Raw genomic sequence first — 21,642 nt, forward strand, 5'->3', positions numbered from 1 at the left:
CTGAATCATTTTTTTGAGGGGGGGGGGGTCAAGATTAACATGGGTAGGTACTATAGCCAGCCCCCAACCCATCCTATGTAGGTCTTCAAAGTAGTGGTTTTCCAAACCCTTTTAATTTCTGGCAACAATCTGCATCTCCTGTCTCTTCACCCTCTCCCTGGCCTGTCTCTGCTGTTTATCACTCTCCCTCTGTGGTTAATGCAGCTACTTTATAAAGCCTTAAGTTCTCAGGCTGTTTAAGAGCAATTACGCAAATAAGCTTCCTGCCTTTCACCTAGCCCAGGCATTCCTCAAGGAGCTCAGAGGAGAGGAGATAATTACCTGCGTTGGTAGCCTAAAACATTTTTAAGTCAAGTCCAAGAATAGTGGTGTTTCTCCTTCAAGTTATCCCCTTAAAGGCACAAGGGATCATGGACTGGAAGTGATTCCAAAGCCTCCAGGCCCTCTCCCTCCTGCACCGTTAAGGGGTTGACTCAGATGGGGCTGCTAGGGGTAGGGGCCTGAGCCAAAAGTGAGGAGGCAGATGCCCAGGCCCTCCTGTATCTATGCCACTGGCATAGATTCAAGAATATACGGCAGGACAATATGATTGAAATTGTGGGTTGGAAGCAGGCAGTACTACATCACTTTTTAGTTAGTAAGAAAAATCTTATATCAAAGACAGAGGTAAATGATCACAACACAAACCATCTTTGTTTTTAACAGAAAAAGGGAAGCGACTCTGCTGAAGTCTGGAACCACAGGGTGGTGAGTACATTTTCAAAGGGGTTATGTGTAGAAAATGAGCATATATGCCTGTAAATAGCCTGTACTTGTGTATATCCTATTTTATAAACCTCAAAACGTTGGCACACATTTACACATGCAAAAAAAGGGGTGGTCTGGGGCATTCTAAGGCGGGTCCAAGAAGTACACATGGAAGTTGCTGTTTTATAAGAGATTTATGTGAGTACGTTAGACAATTTATTTGTGCAATCTTACACCTGCTGGTTAACTAACACAGCTGACAGCAGGCTTGAATGTTGTCTGCTATTTTTGGCTGGGAGGTCTGGGTGAAATACTAGGAAGACCTCAGTGAACTGGTGATGGGCGAGGTGACCTGGCAGAGGTATAAGCAAACTGGTGATTTCATGTATGCACACGTATTTTAAAATTATATCTGTTTCCAAGTATAAATTAGGGTTTTATGTGTTACGATCCTGCTCGTGGAGCTCATCCCGCGAGCAGGCCTCTTACCTCCAGCACTGACGCTGCCGGACTCTGCTTTGGCGCAGCCTGGACTGCCGCACTGTTCCTGTCCAGAGTCGCCGCTCCTCAGGGCCTTGCCTGCTCAGCTGGGTGCCACTGACGCCTCCTTCACGGCCCTGCTGATGCTGCCGATGTTCCTCTTGTGGCTGAGGCTACCGCCGGCACTGCCTTCATCTTTGTGGCATAGCCACTGCCAGGATCTGCTTCTTCGCGGCCTAGTGCCACCGCTGCAGACACCGCTGACTCTGCCTTCGGCGGGGGAAGATGCCGCCAGGATGCCTTCAGGCACCAGGAAGCTGCCGCTGCCTCCAATGCAGCCTGTGCACCGCCGCCAGGACCTCTGCCTGCCTCTTCATCACGCGGCAAGGACGCCGCTGTCCTTGGTGCTGCTTCTCTTCCTGGGCCCTTCCTAGGCACCGGAGCGGCCCGCGGCCCCACCGGAAGCCAGTCTCTCTTCAACTTCCTGGTTCAGCCCTATAAAAAAGGGCTCAGTTCTTGTTCCTCAGGGCCTTCGGATCCAGAATCCACAGTTGTCTGTGTTCCTTTTCGGGTCAAGGTCCTCCGTGGTCTTCACTTGTTTAGATGGCTCTTCGATCCGTATTCCTGATCTCCTTGTCCTGATGTTCCTGGTCTTGTTCTCCATCGGAGCTCCTTCATTGCCTGTTCCAAGCCCTGATGTTCCAGATGTCCCGATGTTCCATGGTTCCGTTCCTGAAAGTCCTGATGTTCCATGTCTCGATGTTCAGATGTTCCATGTTCCTGATGTCCTGGTCCTGATGTCTCTGTCTTCTCCTCTGCAACCAGTCCCCAGATTCCTTGTGTCCACTTTTCCTGGCATGCCACTATGATAGTCCGTGACCCGCCCATGGGGGGCTGGTAGGGCGCTTCGTGGTATAGGCCTTCTTCTCGTCTGCAGCGCAAGCCTTCAAGAGGCTTCTGTTTTTAGTGGCTTGCTTCTGAGAATCCTGAGTCTTGAAACCTGTCCCGGTCTTTGGAGGCCATTGCGCCTGTTTCCGGCCATGCCTAAGACTCTGCCAGAACCTGCTCTGCTTCAGCGTGGTCTGCGACCAGCCACAGCAGGCTATGTAGGGCGCGCCCTGGTGCAGACCTCTACTGAATCTTTGTCATGTTCCAGTCTCAAGTTCCGCTTCCTCGCCTGGAGTCTGCGACCAGCAATGGGTGGCTGTGTAGGGCGCGCTGCGATGCAGTTCTCACTCAGTACTTTCGTCTGTATCCTGAATCCTTGCCTGAGACTTTCTGAGTAACCTGAATCCTTGTCCGAGTCTCCTGAGTATCCAAGTCTTCGTCTGAGTCTCCTGAGTAACCTGAGTCTTCGTCTGAGTCACCTGAGTAACCTGAGTCTTCGTCCAAGTCTTCCTAGTTCCTGAGTTCCTGTCTTGTCCTATTCCTGCTCTCAGCCTCCGTCTGGCCTCACGCACTTGTCATTCCCAAGTGGTGGGTCCGAAAGAGCTACTCTCATGACCAGTATTGCATTGCTGGGTCACACTGGTGCGTGTAGGTCCAGCAGAGGGCTGATCCTGCCTTGTTCCTTATCTGAAGTTCATTCCTTTGGTTCCAGTCCTGCTTTGTTCTTGCTCTGCCCATGCTTGCATGCTCTCACCTCCCACGGTGTGCCTTGGGGTTCCTCCCTGAGTCATGCTGTGGACCAGGGGCTCACGCTCTCCCATGAGCTAGCAACTGTGCCTCCATGCTCTCAACACCAACCGAAGGCCGCGGTCTTAACATTATGCATAGAAATTGTATTTTTTGTCAGATGTAAAATATAAGCAAGCACGCCAGGAAAAGTGGACACAAGGAATCTGGGGACTGGTTGCAGAGGAGAAGACAGAGACATCAGAACCAGGACATCAGGAACATGGAACATCTGAACATCGAGACATGGAACATCAGGACTTTCAGGAACGGAACCATGGAACATCGGGACATCTGGAACATCAGGACTTGGAACAGGCAATGAAGGAGTTCCGATGGAGAACAAGACCAGGAACATCAAATAGGTAAAGTATTCATTTTCCTGACAATCTTTGTGCATACTGACACAGACGCACATACTTTCAGAGTAGAGCCATGCGGTATTTTAAAAAGCTATGCAGCTCCCACCACAGGGTAAATCTCCATGCATCCACTTATGCACATATACACTCTACTGTGAAGAATTTTGAAAGGTATCCTCTAGGATTGTATTGTAAGTCCTCTGGGGTCAGGAAAATACTTACTGCACCTAAATGTAACTCACAATGAAAAATATGTGAGCTAAAATTTAAAAAATCTAATTTTGGATTTTCAAAACTATGCACATTGTTTTGCCTGGAAAAAGTACCCAGAGAAAAGCAGGCATTTTTTCCCCATAGCAATAATCAAACAAAACTATGTCATATCCTCTCTCAGTCATCAGTTCTCCAAGCCAAAGATCCTAACCCATTTATCCCTCCTTCATAAGGGAGCCATCTCTGTACCTTTTCTAGTTCTACTAATCCTTTTTGAGATGGGACAACCAGAACTGCACACAATACTCAAGGTGTGCTTGCACCATTGATCCATAAAGAGGCAATATGATATTCTTAGCTTTATTCTCCATTCTTTTAGAATAATTCCTAGCATTCTGTTTGCTTCTCTGTCTGCCGCCACACACTGAGCACAGTGACTCCAAGGTTCTTTTCCGGAGTGGTAATGCCTAATGTGGAATCCAGCATTAATATGTACATATACAGGGAGACCCATGGAAAAGTAGCCCGCCTCCAATACCAGTGCCTCGCAGGCAGGCTACTTTTCCATGGGCCCCCTGTAGTTGAAATTATTTTTCCCTATATGAATCACTTTCAACTTGCCCACATTAAATTTCATGTGCCATTTAAATGCCTAGTTCCCTAGTTGGCGATGGTCCTCCTACAATTCCTCATAATCGGTTTATGTTTTAACTTTGAATAATTTTGTGTAATCTACACACCTCATTCACTGCTCCCTTTACCAAGGCTTCCCAAACCTTTAGACAATGTATCCCCAATATAGCATATGAAAATGTATATGACTCCAGAGGACAACCAAAACAAAATTGGCAGGAAAGTGGAACCCCACCAAAAATCACTCCACTCTCACCCTCCCCCTCACAAATTCCTCTCTAAACCGCAACATCTACCCCTTCCAGAGGACCTCTTCTCTTAAACTCCAGCTCTCCAGCTGATCTCCTTACATCCTCAGGCTCCTACTTCCTCACCTCCCCAGCTCACCCCCTCTCTTTCACCCCTTCAGCTCTTTCAAAATCCCCCCAGTAGATCCTCTCTCATCCCAAATGATCCTCTGTTAACCCCTCCTTCTCACCTCATCCTCCCTTCACTCTCATTCCCCATCCCCTATTACTCCAACGCTTCACCTCTTCCTCTCCAGCCCTTCTCTCACAACCTCCTAACTAATCCCATCTCACACCTTGGCTCCTTTCTTATATCCCCAAGTTGATCTTCTGTCATTAACCATCTCTCACCTTCCATAGCCAATCCCTTTCCAGCTGATCCAACTCTGAACCCCCTCCTGCATCTGATTTCACCCTTCAAACAGCTTCTTCTCTAAGCATTGCCTGGGGCAAGGGCCAGCAACAACATTTTCCTTTGGGCCCTGTGTTGAAGGTAGGTGGCAACTAGTAGGAAGGGAGGGAAGGCTGATGACAGGAGCAACATTTTTCTCTTGGGTAGGTTCAATGGTAAATGAGGAGAGAAAAGCTGTGACAATCTTCACTAGCCCATGCACACTCAGCCCTTCACTCCTTTCATGGCTGGTCCCAAGCCTGACAGTTGTCTGAAAGCAGCATAATTAATAATGAGTAATCCTGGGGCCTTTAAGCCACTGAAAGCTCACAGGTTCTGGAGGGCTCCCAATCTCTCCTCTCACTAGGCTTCTTGTTACCACAGAAACTCATGCAAGGATGGGACCAATGATTGGCCTGTGAGTGCATGATTGTGCATAAACTCCATGCTTACTTCCACTACTAATGCTGCTGCTTCTGGGACCTGGGGAGTGCTGCCACTTGAGGACCTTGTGACCCCAGTTGAAGGTTGTGTGACCCCATTTAGAGTCCCAACCCACAGTTTGGGAAGCCTTGCTTTATCATATCATTAATGAATATATTAAATAACACTTGGCCCAGTACAGATCCAAGGAGCACTCTACTAGTTACATCTCTCTACTGGGAAAACTTTATTTAGACCTACTCTCTTTCCTATCCTTTAACCTATTACCAATCCACAATAGGACATAGCCTCTTATCCCTTGACTTTTGTAATTTTATTTATTTAAAACATTTATATGCCACCTAAACCACAGCTCTAGATAGCTACCAGAGTAAAAGATTCAGACTCAATAAAACTGTTATGCTCAGGCTTGTGAACCCTTGGGCCGATGGGAGGATGGTATACCTTAGGAGGAAGATCCGTAGGTTCTCCTGTCGGGTGGCGAGGCAGAACAGAAGATGCGACCAGCTGACCCTCGGCACTGGAGACTGAGGAGACTGTGGAAGCAGATGGAGAGTCGTGATGTCAAGGAGAAGAACGGAGTCTTCACCACTGGAAGTCCGCGGTCCCCCCAGGAGGAGCCCGTAGGGACCCGGACCGCTGGGACTTAGGTGGGCCCTTGGAGACGATGGTCCAGAAGAAGTCCAAGGTCAAGTGCCAGAGGGTCGTCGCTTACCAGTCCAAGGTCTTACACCAAGGGATCGCCGCTTGCCAGTCCGAAGTCACACACCAGGAATCATCGCTTGCCAGTCCGAAGTCACACACCAGGAATCACCACTAGCCAGTCCGAAGTCAGGAACCAGGAACACCAAGTCAAGACAGGAACAAGGATCCAAAGTAGAAGAACTCACCGAAGCAAGCAGACCTGACTACGTGGGACGTTGCCAAGTCAAGGAATGACCATGGAGAGCCTCCTTATATACTTCCCTGTGCTTGACCCATCAGGCACAGGTGAAATTAATTTAAAGAACGAGGCCCCTTTAAATTCAGTGAGGGGGTGCGGCCTCACTCCTATGGTGGCCTTTCCCTGCGGCCACCATAGGAGTGAGGCCGCAGGGAAAGGGCAGCCCGATGCTGCGAGGGGAAAGCAGGGTGCTTCCTCTGCCGGCAGCCACCACGGAGGCCCGCGTCAGTGTAAGGGGAAGATGAACCTGACTTCCCCGGCTTCCTTGACACTGCCGATGGTGTTGCAGTGCCCAGCCGTGGTAGGCCTTGGCCGGCCCCCTACCTCTTTCACCGCCCGTCACTGACGCAGCCTGGTACTATGAGCCCCACTCCGTAGTAGGCTGACCACGGCCCTCCACGTGGCCGCCAATGCCGTCTTCCTCCGGCCAGCAGGGCTCCTCCTGGGCGCGCATGTGCAGGAGGCTCCGCCCTTTAAAGGGGCCACAGTGGGAAACCTCAGCCCGGCCCCGGGAGATGACATCATGCTACCAGGGTATTTAAACCCCACAGCAGTCTCCAGCTGCTTGCCTTTGCAACAGGTCGTCTCCTCGGAGTGCTAGTTGCTGTTCCAGACGTCTCTTCTTCCTGTTCCTGCATTGATCCTGTTCCTGGTTTCATTCCTGCTCCTGTTCCAGTGCTCATGATCATGTGTCCAGTCCTGCATTCCAGTTCCTGCCTTCCTGACCGTGCCTTCGTCCCTGCCTCCGGCCTCCTCCTTGATCCTCAGTTCCTGTGACCCAGTCCTCGGATTGATCTCCTGGTTTGACCTTGGCTTGTCCTCTCATCTCTGCTTGTCTGCTGCCTGTCTCGACCCTTGGCCTGGTACTTCATTCTTGCTTGACTGCTGCCTGCCCCGGACCTTCGGATAGGACTCCATTCCTCACCTTCACTGCCAGCCCTGACCAGGACCTCTGTTCCTGTATTCGTCTTCAGCTTTGTCGTCTTCATCGAGGCACCCGCACCTAAGTCCTGCCGGCCCCAGCACCCAAGGGCTCAACCTGCAGGGAATGAGGGCTAATATAGGTAAAGGTCCTGCCAGGTTGTCCTCACCAGCTCCACCTACCAGAGATGAGAACTATTGGGGGCAATCCCTCAGTGGTCACACCATCACTCGTCCCAGCCCAAGGGTCCACAACCTCAACAGATGATGGCCCCATTGATTCTTCTCATCTTTCCTCCTTTCTTGAAAATTCAATGGAAGAAGCTGCTGTGCCTTCTACTTTACTCATTACTTTTGTCCTGGATTCTGATCGGAACTTTATTTTGAAAATGTTTTTTCATAAGAGAGACATTTTCTTTCTAGGATTAAAGATTCGTCTGTTCCCAGATGTATCTAAAGCAACTCAATCTAAAAGGAAGCGATTTTTGCTCATGCGCCCTGCTGTTGTGAGTTTGGGAGCTTTTTTTGGCTTTATTTTCCTTGTAAATGTGTAATTAAACACCAGGGGGTTAAATGTCTTTTTTGACCCTTCCCAGCTAAATGTTTTTCTTAATGGTAAAGTTAGACCACATACTACAGCCTCTACATCCAGCCATAATCGTTTGTGTCGGTGCACTTATATTTGTAGATTTTTGCCCTTAGCATAGCTCAGCTGTTCCTTTCTATCTGTGAAATTTTATTTCTTCTCTTAATTACTATTGGAATTTCCACTATTTGTGGTCTGACAGGGATCTTATATTTCTTATTATGTCAGCTTCCTACTTTGTTTTATTGGATCTCTTATGTACCATTTCTTGTCAAGTTGTATTAACTTTTTAACAGATTTAAAATGATAAACAAAGTGTTAAAAAAAATCTGTTTTTGGAGGAAGAGTGTTTTATTGTTTTTGTTGATGGTGATGATAATCAATGCTGTGAACCCTGATTTCATGAGTGAATTTTAATGGTTTTCATTTCTAACTGCTAGAAACTCTAGAAATAAAAGTTATGTTTTGTTGAAGGTACCTTTTGTTGAGACCTCCGTTATCCCAAAGTGTGGATTCTAGGGAAGCATTTGTTAGTCCATGGAAGAAGTCAGGGTGCATTCAGAGGAATCTTAGAGGGGAAAGATGAGTTTTGGGGAGTTTTTCCCTGTCCAGCTTGAAGATTGAAACCCTTCCCTCTGAGCCAGGTCCACAACACCATCTGCTTAACCATTTTTATTTTTGACTGGTGCTAAACTCAAACACGCATCAGACACTCTTTCATTGATGTGTCCTGAGAAGGAGGTTACACCTCATGTCATTGTTGGTACAGAAATTTGTGCATGATTATGACAACATAAGAACATAAGAAAATGCCATACTGGGTCAGACCAAGGGTCCATCAAGCCCAGCATCCTGTTTCCAACAGTGGCCAATCCAGGCCATAAGAATCTGGCAAGTACATTCGTTATGTGAATTTCTGTGCAATAAGTATATCGTTAATATTAGAGATGTTTTTACTTATAGGTAACTAGTCAAGAGATTAAGTCAGCTGGTTACCACAGGGACTAACGAATGGCAAACCAGCTTTAAAAATGTTTGCTGTCAACTATTGGCAGGGCAGCTTTAAAAATGCTCAATGACACCACAAGGTGGTCTGACCTCCGTGAGATTGCAACTGAAACAGACTGAACTGACTTGTTCTCCTATAGTAAATAAAAAGAGGAAAGGAAGTTAAGTGTAAGTGGCATAAAGAGCACATGAAAAGTGTGGGGACGGAATCACTGGGTACTCTGTCTGTAGCACAAATTTGAATGAAATTGGAAGGAAAAGACAGACAGATCCAGTTGAGGGTGGCAGGAGGAAAGAAATGATAATCTTTAAAGGGGAAGTTTATTTCCCTATAGGAAACAAGGCTAAAAATGTGAGCCCAATTACAGTCATATTTAATTATACTTTTCAGGTGAATCTTGTTGACAATAATAATAAAAAAAACAACCTACCCTACTATCATCATCTGGAAGAGTTAGGGAGAAGACAGAAATGAGCAGCCATAAAGAAACAGTGGCAATGCAGAGCCCATCTTCCCAAGAAGCTTCTCCACTACCTCAACCCCAAAAGAGAGGGAGGGGGAGACCCAGGAAACAGCAGCAGGTGAGTGTATAATGGATGCCCTCACTAGTCAGCTACAAATTGTGGCTGCCTGTTGGGCAAAGCCACTGGATCAAAGACCTATCCTACAATGGGGATCTTGTATTCGAAGAGCCAGAGACAGTGGACTAATTTAGTGACTATATGTTTTTCACTTTGTATGAACAGGACCCTATTGGACCCCCTCCTCAAAAGAGACCCCGAGGAAGACCTAGGGAAAGCAAAGTCAAAGAGGTACTAAAGGTAAGAGTTAAAGCATCACTTGAGAGCTTTCTCCTGACTAGTGGTAGATGCAAAGTTAATCAGAATATACTAGCTAAGAGCATTGTACCTCACCTTGGGAAAAGGGGTAACTGAAAGAGGGGAGAAAGGATACCCGTGATTCCTACCAGATGATGGTGTAGATGAAGAAAAGTTATGAGGGGAGTTTATGGTGAATATGGACTTTGAATAGAAGACTGGGATTTCAGTAGAAGGAACAAATAAATCTTATAAGAAATATAGAAAAATGTATAGTGAAGATGGGAGAGCAACTGTATCAGTATTATATTATTGCAGAGCACAAGAGAGTTAGCTTGGGATCATCTAAGAAAACAGGTTGCCTTAAAGAAAATTGTGAAAGCAGCAGATTCATCTTTAAAATCTCATAGTTTGTTATATTCCTTCTAAATCCCTCAAGGCTCTTACACTCCAGATGGAAATAGCAACCTGAACTGTTCCTGTACTGCAGTATTTCCCAACCAGTATACCATAGCACACTGGTGTGCCTTCAGACCTGTTCGGGTGTGCCATGGAAAAGTCACCACTGCCTGATGCTCAGATCCTGGTCAGATTCTGGACTATGACCTCAGCACCTGGCAGCAACAAGAGACACCAGTAGTAGGAGCTCATTTCTGAGACCATGTGTAATGCATGCCTCTTCTTCCTAACTACAGAACAAGCCCCGGAGCGTGGTAATTAATGGACCCAATGCAGGACATGAACAATTGAACCTCACTTTGTGCAGCACACACATTACATACAGTAGCACCTCATCTTCCCCATTCAGAGCCTCATTATTTGAGTCCCTCCATCCTCTGTTTTATCCCCAAGCTGAGTGAGACAGGGATAGCATGCACTGAGCACTGGATGTGACTCCTTCCAAGTTTAGGAAGAGGTAACAGTGAAGAAGCTCTGGCATCCATGTGCAGCAGCCAAGGTAACTAACTGAGTTGGCTGCCTGCATCACATCAACTTCTGTCTTCTTCATGGGAGCTGACCCACTGTGACTGGTTCATGTGACTGTGTCTCTGCCCCACCCCACCCCAACCACCTTTGTTTCAAAATTTGGAAGAGAGGCTGGTGGAGCTTTCAGTGCTCATTCTCCTCTTTTAGCCATATGAGTCCTCTCCGTGTCTGCATTGCCAGAGAGTGCTGTGCCACACAATATTTTTGTTAATGTAGGTGTGCCTTGGCCTCGGAAAGGTTGGGAAACATGGCTGTACTGTAAGTCAGTTATGGATCTGAGGGCAGATTAATGCAGGATCTGTTCTGTACGATAAGTTCGTTTATTTAAAGGCTACCAGTGCAGCAAGTGCAGAGATCAGTACCATGGACAGAGCAAAACATATTTTAATTTTAATAGGCACAACACTCTGCTGAGAAGAGGCCAAGAGGGAGACCTCGAAAGTGGGTGAGTAACTGAGAAAGTTTCTTCTGTTCTGGCCAGAGCTAGTGCAGGTGTTTGAGTGGTGAGATAACAAATTTAAGGAGAACTACCTTCTATTCAGATTGTAATCTGAAGGCAATTTCAACACATCTTTGCCATCAAAACTAAAAAGATTGTTAATTTGTCAGGGTATTAGGTTAGACTTCACCATAGACATTATCATGGAGCTATACCATTTTTGTACTGGAAATACGTGACTTGTATATTTAAATACAGCTTAATTTTTATCATCAATATATTGAAATGATAACTTATGAATACATTTTCAAAGGGGTTATATGTAGAAAATAGCATATATGTACATACATATGTAATTGTGAACATGCTATTTTATAAACCTTGAACATTGGGGAGATATAGGCTTGACAGTTGGGGAGATAGAGACTTGAATTGGCTGTGAGCAAGCATATTGTTGGTCTTGCATGTGCATTTCCTGGCCCAAAAAAGGGATGCTTTAGGAGTGTTCTGGGACGGATTCAAGAGGTACGTGTGGAAGTTGCTATTTTATAAGAGATTTACACATATAAATTATTTTATACATACTAATGGACTAGCACAAGTGAAAGAGGATTTGTCTAACTGCAGTTTTGGGGTGGAAGGCCTGGGTCAACTGGGGAAGGATCAAGGTGAAGTACTAGAGGGTCTAGGTGAACAAGAGGTGGACTAGGCAAACTGGTGGCGGTATTGGCAAACCTGTGATTTCAAATATGTGCACAAGTAAGTATTTTCTTGATGGTATATGCACATACTTTAAAATATACCTGCCTCCACATATCAATCAGGGTCTTTACGTTACATGTTTTTCTTTGTGCATTAAACACATGCATGTATCTTTATAAAATAGATAGAAGTAAGTGCTGTGATTGTATTACAAATATTTGCATATAATGAAACATTAACATGTACTTTCAGAACTGAACTATGCTGTATTTTATACAAAGCAAAGCAATGCACAGTTTATAAATTACTAGGATTAGAGATGTGAATCGGAACGTGAATCGGTTCAGATTCTGTTTCCGATTCACATCGTGGTTTTTTTTTCATCCGGCCCGATCGCGGTTTTGTTTATCGGCTGCGCCCGAGCCGATAAACAAAAAACCCACCCCGACCCTTTAAAACTAACCCCTTAGCTTCCCCCACCCTCCCGACCCCCCCAAAAACTTTTTACAGGTACCTGATGGTCCAGTGGGGGTCCCGGGAGCGATCTCCCACTCTCGGGCCGTCGGCTGCCACTAATAAAAATGGCGCCGATGGCCTTTGCCCTTACCATGTGACAGGGTATCCGTGCCATTGGCCGGCCCCTGTCACATGGAAGGAGCACAGGATGGCTGGCGCCATCTTTAAAAATGGCGTGGGCCATCCAGTGCTCCTACCATGTGACATGGGCCGGCCAATAGCACGGATACCCTGTCACATGGTAAGGGCAAAGGGCCATCGGCGCCATTTTGATTAGTGGCAGTCGACGGCCCGGGAACGGGAGATCGCTCCCAGGACCCCCACTGGACCACCAGGTACCTGTAAAAAGTTTTTTGGGGGGTTGGGAGGGTGGGGGAAGCTAAAGAATTAGTTTTAAAGGTCGGGGTGGGTTTAGGGGTTATTTTTGTGTGCCGTTTTTCCCGCCCTCCCCCAAAACGATAAGAGAACCCCCACGAACAATATCGTGGGGTTTTCCTATCGTTTCGGGGGAGCCCCCGATTGCTGAAGATTTTGAAAATATCGTCCGATATTTTCAATCGTCCGAAGCCCGATTCACATCCCTAACTAGGATAAATCTCCATGCATCCACTTACTTGCGCAAATCCAGTACCTCAAATTGGTTTGAAAGTTAGCCTCCCTGACTGTAAATCCTCTTGAGTAGAGAAATAACTTTAATACCTGAATTGTAACTTGGCTTAATCTTGAATTTAGAAAAATATGTGTAATTAAATCTATAAAAAATAAACTGCAATCTTTCAAGTACCAAACATAAGCCTAAAACCTGCAGAAAGACCCTAAACTACGCACTGTCATTCCCATTTCATCCTTTTTGCCTGCCATTGTTTCTATATTCTTCTCTCCTTTATCACCCTCCCTGATACTCCCTCCTCTCTTAGATCTTTCTTATCTGGCCTGCTTGTTCACAGCCAATTCAAGTCTATATCTCCCCAACTGTCTTCAGAGAAGCCTGATCCTACCCAAATAAACTTTCTATTACAAAGAATACTGTAGTGCAGCGGTTCTCAACGTATGGGTCGCGACCCCGGCGGGGGTCGAACGCCCAAAACACAGGGGTCGCCTTGTGTCGCGCGCTCCCGGTCTCTCCCGCTGCCGTTGCCGCCGGGCTGTCAGCACGTTCAAGCCCAGCGGGAACGGCAGCGGCGCTAGAAGAAGCTGTGCACCCGTGGCTGGGCCTTTTCTTCTTCCTGCGCCTGCCCCCCCCCCTCCCGTGACCCGGAACAGGAAGTGAATCACGGTGCGCGGGAAGGAAAGAGAGCCGCGCCGCGCTGTGCGAAAAAGTAGCAGCAGCGGCTGCAGCATCGGTCCTCAAGCAATAGAAGCAGCCGGTAATGGAGAAAGGAGACAGCAGCATGAGCCTCCCGCGGCCGATGGGATTCTTCTTTCTCGGCCAGCAGAGGCTGCTGCAGCTCCCATTTGTGCTCGGGGGGGGGGGGGGGGGGCAAGGAAGTGAGTGAGAGAAAGAGAGAGAAGCAGCCAGCCAGCCTGTGTGATTCACTGGTCAGAGAGCTGATGTGTGTGTGTATGTGAGAGACAATGAAAGTGATTGCTCAGGGAGATGACTGATGTGTATGTGAGAGTGTGAGACATTAGTCAGGGAGGTGACTGATGTGTGTGTGTGAGAGAGAGAAAAAGCATGGAAGTGAGAAGTCTGGGTATGTGAGAAAGCATGGGCGTAAGAAGCCTGGTGTTGTGGGGGTGAAAGAAAGCATGGGAGTGAGAAACCTGGGTGAGTGTGCATGCATGAGAGAGAGAGACTGCTTGGTAAGGTGATGGTGCGTGTGAGAGAAAAAGACTGGTGTGTGTGTGTGTGTGAATATGAGAGAATGTGATTCAGGGAATGAGAAGCCTGTGCACGTGGAGAGAACAAGCATGGGAGTGAGAGACTGGTGAGTGAGTGAGTGTGTGTGTGTGTGTGTGAGAGAGAGAGAGACAGAGAAAGTGATTATGAGAGTGAGAAGCCCATATATGTAAGTAGAACACAGGAGTGGGAAGCCTGTGTGTGTGTGTGTGTATGGCATGAGAGAAACTGTTCAGGAAGGTGACTGGTGTGTGTGTGTGTGTGTGTGTGTGTGTGTGTGTGTGTGTGTGTGTGTGTGTGAGAAAGTGATTATGAGAGTGAGAAGCCCGTATATGTAAGTAGAACACGGGAGTGGGAAGCCTGTGTGTGTGTGTGTGTATGGCATGAGAGAAACTGTTCAGGAAGGTGACTGGTGTGTGTGTGCCAAAGACTGTTTGGGAGATGATTGGTGTGTGAGAGACAGAAACTGGTCATGGGGGCATGACTGGTATGGTGTGTGTGTGTGAGAGACATGGGCACTAAGGAAGAGGACCATAAGTATAGAGCTTAGCTTCTACTGCTGCTTCTGGTGAGTGCCACGGCCTGCAGGGAAGGGGAGTAGGAGAGCTGCTGGAGGGGGTAAGTAAAGGTGGCTTTTTAAGTTTATTTTTCTTGACTGCCATTTTAATTGTGTGATGTCTGCTTTTTTGAAATATTTTATTGGTGTTTGGAGAATGTTTAATAGTTTTTATGAGTTTTTAATTGTTGGATGTTCATAGCTGTTTTGAAACATTTATTCTGCTTATTAGTATAGTTTTACAATTATTTCTGTGTGGGGATATATAGCTGCTTGCTAGTTCTGTTTTCCTAATAAGAGGTGTATTGGTTTTTAGGACCTGATTTAATATTTGTAGTGTTGCCTTTTCATAGATAGGGTTGCTCCTGTTTGAGTGTATTCCATAATACAGGTGTAACTGTGTGCGGATTAGTTTATGTGCATTACTACAGATCCTGGGAGTATGTTAGGTCGGTTCTGTGTCTGTTACCGAGATGAGATATTTTGCTAGCATGTAAGCGTTTGTATCGGTCTTATTTGTTGTGTTTTCTCAGAGGACATGCATTGGTGGTAAACTGCTGTCTTTTCATAAGTAGGGCTATTGAGCCTGGAAATAGAAGGAGTTTGAGTTGCTGTTACTGAGATGTCACTAGAACCAGAATATCTTTTTTGTAGGGTGAGTTGTATGGGGAATGTCATAATTCTGCTTTACATCCATTATTGTGGGTCAGGGGGGTTCCTGTGGATACAAACTGTACTTTTACATCTAGCCCCGTGACGATCATGGGTCAGTGTGCCATGCATGTGAGAACCTATGGTGAGTTGAGTTACATTCACATTATAAATGTCATAATTAAATGATAAGTGTGCACTAAAATCCAACCCCATCCATAACCCCGCCCCCATATGACCAAAGCCCCACCCTCACCCCACCCTCACGGGGCGAGGGCGGGGCGAGGGGTCACCACAACATGAGGAACTGTATTGCGGGGTCACGGCATTAGAAAGGTTGAGAACCACTGCTGTAGTGAAATAATAATTTGTATTTTTATGCAGCTTTCCAAACCTATGGTCAAGGCAAGACATAAATTCAAGCCCAGGTCCTTATTCCAGAGGGCTTTACAATCTAAAGGCTGGATTTTAAATACTCCTCTCGTGTAAAAAATGGGGGTTACGCGCATGCTGCGCACATTTTAGAAGAGGCCCGGCCGTGCGTGTAACCCCTGTTACGTGCACAAGAGCCAGGCCTCTGTGAAAGGGCGGGCTGGGGGGGTGGAGTGCAAAGGCTATCGGCGCCATTTTGAATACTGGCAGCCGACGGTCCGAGTGCAGGAGGTCGCTCCCGGACCCCTGCTGGACTTTTGGCAAGTCTTGTAGGGGTCAGGAGGGTCCCCCAAGACTTGCCAAAAGCCCCTGGAGGTCCAGCGGGGGTCATGGTAACATGTGACATGGTAAGGGCAAAGGGCCATCGGCGCCATTTTGATTAGTGGCAGCCGACGGCCTGGTAGCCGGAGGATGGCCCGGAGCGGGAGATCATGGGAGATCGCTCCCGGGACCCCCACTGGACCACCAGGTACCTGTAAAAAGGTTTCGGGGGGGGGGGGGTCGGGAGGGTGGGGGAAGCTAAGGGGTTACTTTTAAAGGGTCGGGGTGGGTTTAGGGGTTATGTTTGTGTGCCGTTTTTCCCGCCATCCCCCAAAATGATAAGGGAACCCCCACGATCAATATCATGGGGTTTTCCTATCGTTTTGGGGGAGCCCCCGATTTCTGACGATTTTGAAAATATTGACGATATTTTCAATCGTCCGAAGCCCGATTCATATCCCTAATGATCAATAGTATCAAAAGCGGATGATATATCCAAAGAAACTAGAATGAACTGAGAACCAGCATCTATGCCTCTTCTGACAGAATCTGTGAGAGAGAGAAGTAATTCAGTGCTAAGACAACGATGGAAAGCAAACTGATATGGATCAAGTTGTCATGTTTTTTAAGATAGTCAGTGAGCTGAAAAAGAACTGATGACTCAAGAAATTTGGTAAAAAAAGGAAGAGCTGAAATGGGTCTGTAATTGACTGGGTCGTTGTGATCAAGATGTGGGGTTTTTAGCAGTGGACGTACAATGCCTTTTTTTAAGCAGGAAGGAACAATACATTCAGTCAGAGAAGAGTTGATTAATTGGTCAAAGATGGAAGATAAAGTTTCTTTAACTGCTTTGAAAAGTGCAGAGGAGCAAAAGAAGTGCAGGCAGAGAGTAGTATTGGATTTAGTAATAAGTTGGTTGACCTCAATGGAGGAGACATACTCAAAAGTATCCCAGATTGAAATTAGAGGTCAGAAAAGAATTGAACCAGTCAGGAACATTAATGAAATTTAAGCAAAGTTTTTTCAACTTTTAGATTAAAAGAGACAAGTGAAAAACTGTGCCCTCACTCATTACACAACACGACACCATGAGTCGGGAGACTCTTTTAAATATTTGTACAGCAATGTCCATGGCCAGTGCAAGGCTATTAAGTGCCCTAGGAAAATTTTACAGCCTTGCACCCCCACCCCATCACTCCCTCTTCACACACAATTAAAAATTATGCATTTATATTAACAGACATTACAAGAAAAAAAACATTCAAAGCACTGTCTTCTGAGGTAGAAATATCATTTACAATATGTTAATTATATGTACATGCACTGCTGTGGTGCCAACCAGAAAGCCCTGCAAAAAAGCAAGAGAAATGTAGGACCTATATGGTATTAGGCCTACTGTATGCATCTTGGGCATGATCCTCAGAGAGCTACAAGAAAAAGGACTTTCTATATAAAAACAGCACTAACTGCCAGCACTCAAACAGTAACAACCGTACCTATGAAAGTTTATACTACAGATATTACACCAGGCTTAAAATAGTAATACACCCCCTATTAGGAAAACAGAACAAGCCAAGCTGCTATAGATCCCTACATAGAAACTATACACTAATGGAATAACTCACTTCAGTCACTCATGCAAAACCCTCAAATACAGAATAAAGAGACCATACAGTATAAATAGAAATGTACAGACAAAAACTAAACTGGAAACTGCAACAAGCCAAATTCTGTATGCACTATTACAATATAAAAAACAGAAATATTACCATTCCTCATAAAACAAAATTAGTAAAACCATACCAATGAAAAGAATATTTCAAACCAGACATTTTACATCAAATAAAACCCAGCAATTAAAATAAGGATTTAAAAAATTACCTTTTATCCATACCTTGGAACTTTTGATTTCCAGATGCCCTGAATTGTCATTGCAGAGAATAACTGTGGTAGTTGTGAACACACATGCTCCCTCTCATACACACATATGCTCTCTCTCATTCTCCCACACATATGCCACTTAAGATGTTAATTAGAAAATGTTATTAATACGAAACGTTATAGTGCAACCAACAAAGCACAATATTTATCTGTTACCAATGTTCTAAATTGTCTGTTATGGTTTAGTGTAATGCGTTGTTATATCTGTAAACCGGAGCGAAGGATTGTTCCAAACTTCGGTATATAAAAGCACACAAATAAATAAATAAAAATAAATAATCAAAGCCACATTGCATATCCCCAAAACTCAAACTGTTTTTATATAACAGAAATACATTCTGTGTTACCCTTGATCATGCCCTGCAACCTGATTTTGAATTTTCCCAACAACTGTACTCACATTTTCAAATTTTGACCCTAAAGGGAGGAGGAATAGCCTAGTGGTTAGAGCAGTGGACTATGAACCAGGAGACCAGGGTTCAAGTCCTGCTGTCGCTCCTTGTGACCTTGGGCAAGTCACTTTACCCTCCATTGCCTCAGGTACACACTTAGATTGTAAGCCCTCTGGGGATAGAAAAATACCTACAGTACCTGAATGTAAACTGGTGTGATATCTCAATTGAGATCGAATGTCGGTATATAAAAATAATAAATAAATAAATAAATAAATAAAGATTGTTCCAGTCCCTTAATAGCAGTCCAAAGTGTCTCCAATGTAATCTATGCTGGCCTCTCGGGAAAATTGGCTGATGAAATATTGCCTAGAGCTGGGATCACTAAAGGCTCATGGTGGTCCTAGCAAGACCCTGAGACTTCATCAAAGCAGGTTCCCCCACCATAACAGGAACATTCAGAGTATCTTGAGGCTGCAAAGAAATCTGAGAACCTGCGGAAACCAGAGAATCCAAACCAGGTGGCAAGTGAATGTCAAGGCTTAGGGAAATGAATTCCCGGAGGAAGCAGCATGGGAGACCGTGCCAAGCTGAATCAGCCCTGAGGGAGTGCTAGAGCTCAATGGTTGCATAAACCTCTCTATGGTCAATTGAGACAAGGATGAAGTTGCTGAGGGATTTAGATGGGGAAAGCGAACGGTTACCTTTCTCTTCTTCTCCATCCGGCCTAAGAGGAGAGTAGCAAACAAGAAAATTACAAGGAGAGAGACTTACTTCCCAATATCTCCTATAGTTAAACAATGGAGAAACATCAAGGAACTCTTCAAGCCGCGTACCCCTTTTGTGCTCATTGGTGGCGACTCATGACATTACAGGTCAAATCTTATAGGCCTCTCCTGACATCCCAGGTTGATCACGCCAGATGCCTAAGACAACCAGGAATCAAGAAACCACTGCAGGGCAAGAAGAAAACTCCCTGGCTGTTCAGGGCTCTCCCAGCAGGTAGGATAGCTTGCTCTCTCCTCCGCAGTCCCAGTCCATGTGCAGCTGCAGATATATAGCAGAAATGATGAATCTAGAGGTTAAGTTGAGAAGGTTGTCCTCATGAGGCCAAATAGCAACAGAAAGCCAGATAAATGAGCATCTAATGAAGCATTCAGGGCTGGTTAAGCTCATAAGAATCTAGAAACAGAACACGATGGCTCTTACAGTTGAGGACTCTGGTTTATTTCAGACTTTCTCTTCACAACGAACGGGCGAATTTTTAATCGGCCAGGCACATAAAAAAACGGGGGTTACGCGCGTAGCCAGGCCCCTTTGAAAACGTGCGCAACACGCGCAAGGCCCAGCCATGAGTGTAACCTACGCGCTGAAGTGCCGGGCCCAGAGAAAGGGGCGGGGCTGGAGGCATCCGGTATGGCGGGCACTTGCCACTGTGCCAGGGAAGGGTGCACCGGCCAATTGCTGGTGCACGGAAGTTGCTTCTGCTCCAACAGAGCAGTAAGCAACAAAACAAAAATAATGAAAGGTAGGAGAAAGGATTTAGGGGGTGGGGAGAGAAGGGAAGAGGGAGGGAGTATGTGTAGGGGGGGTAGGGAAGTAGTATGTGTAGGGGGGTAGGGAAGTTCCCTCCAAGTTCGCCCACTTGGGAGGGAACTTGGGGAGGCTCGATTGCATCGCCGTGCTTAATAAAATAGGCCCCCTCCTTGCGCACTGCCCTCACATGCATGCGCGGATTATAAAATCCCGCACGTATGTGTGCACGGCCATGGGATTCTATAACATGCCCTTTTTTGTTCAGTCACCTCATTTGAAAATCATATTAGTCTTTTTCTTCTTACTTTTTAGTTTTGTTTTGTTTTTTCTTACTTTCTTAACATAAAAATGTGTTACTCATATTAGCTTAACCCACTATTCTACTTCAGCAAGAGCTTTGCACACTGCCATGGTTTCCTTATGGTTCTCCCTCATTTTAACAAAGTTGCTGCTCTTGAAGTCCCGTTCCCTGACATGTATGCGACCCTTCTCTTTCTTTGTTCTTATAAAGGTAAATTTTAAAAACCCGGCTTGCACAGCAATTGGGGAATGTGTGAATATATCAGGCTTGCGCGCCGACCATATTTTAAAAAGCACCCAGATATGCGTGTAAATGCCACGGCACACACATCTCAAAGGTTTCCTAAAAAGGGTGGGACATGGGCGTGGTCTGGGTGGGGTGTGGGCATTTCGGGGCCTGGTCAAGAGATGAGCACATAAATACTTATGTGCCCCAGCGCACATAGAGGTCCCCATCAGCATAATGTTACTTCTGCTATGGATGACATGTAAGTCATAAAATATAAGGATCGAGCCATTTGTGAGGGGTTTACAGGTTCTGGGGTAAGTGGGAGGAGTGTAGGCTATCAATCCTGGAAGGGCTGGAGGATCTAGCTGTTAAATGGTGAACTGGTAAACTTGGAATAGTGTGGGTGCATGCCCCCTTTTAAAATTCCCTGACTCAAGCAGTAGAAGTGGGATTTGCACAGCCATGCATGTGCCCATTTAAAACTTTGCATACGCGGGTGCACAGCCAGGAAATTTTATAATATGCGCACATATATGCGAGTAAGTTAGAAAATTGCCACGTCTCTGGGCATGGGCCAACGCATGCACACAAGTGTGCACCTGCGCGCCAGTTTGAAAGTTACAGTCATATTGAACTACATTGCTCCAATGATCACTCTAGCTCAGGTGACCACCTACTCAAACACTAGGAACACTCTCCCTATTTGTAAGTACTAGGTCCAGAATTGCCTCACCCTCATGAGTTCCATTACTATTTGCTGGCAGAGAGCTTCTTGAAGAGATTCCAGGATCTCTCTAATTCTACCAGCAGCACCTCGATCTTCATTGCAGTCTTATGTATGTCACTGACGTGATTTCTATGCAGACATTTTTCTCAGGGGTAGTGACCCAAATGGGTTTGTTTTCCACATCCAAAGTAATCAATGAGCTAGAAAGAAAACATCAAAAAGCAAAATATCAGCCATCTCGCCAAAAAACTAAATCATCACCCACTAAAACGAGGAAAAAGGCACAAGTAGTAACTCATAGTTGACAAAGGTTTACATCAAGCATCAATCTAAAAAACCCTCCTTTAAAAAGGAAGTGCTCCCATGCACAATGAAGGTCTCATAACAATTTAATAAATTAATACATTATTAAATAATCTTCAATATAAATTATCTTTGAATCATGTGAAAAGACCATGATTTCTGAGTGTTCTTAAATGTTCAACAAGAATATCCTGTTGTTCTGATGTTGCCAATGTTTCACTGGTGAAAGGCTGCATCAAGGAACCAAATTATTTTCTAAAAAGAAAAAGAATTAGTGAACACAATGTCCCAAATATCACACTTCAGTCATTACAAGCATCAC

The 21,642-nt window shown here is 45.6% G+C and overlaps 1 protein-coding gene across 1 annotated transcript in view; it reads left to right on the forward strand.

The window, feature by feature from the left end:
* LOC115090436 (high mobility group protein HMGI-C-like) overlaps window positions 1–21,642 on the forward strand; it is a 50,943-nt gene that overhangs the window by 13,615 nt on the left and 15,686 nt on the right. The window contains exons 2-5 of the mRNA XM_029599533.1: window positions 706–747; window positions 9,081–9,271; window positions 9,437–9,511; window positions 10,893–10,940. Coding sequence (XP_029455393.1) covers window positions 9,161–9,271; window positions 9,437–9,511; window positions 10,893–10,940 — 234 coding nt within the window. The 5' untranslated portion in view covers window positions 706–747; window positions 9,081–9,160. The remainder of the gene's footprint in view (window positions 1–705; window positions 748–9,080; window positions 9,272–9,436; window positions 9,512–10,892; window positions 10,941–21,642) is intronic.

Source organism: Rhinatrema bivittatum, chromosome 4 (genome assembly GCF_901001135.1).
Source record: "Rhinatrema bivittatum chromosome 4, aRhiBiv1.1, whole genome shotgun sequence".
Lineage (NCBI taxonomy): Eukaryota > Metazoa > Chordata > Amphibia > Gymnophiona > Rhinatrematidae > Rhinatrema > Rhinatrema bivittatum.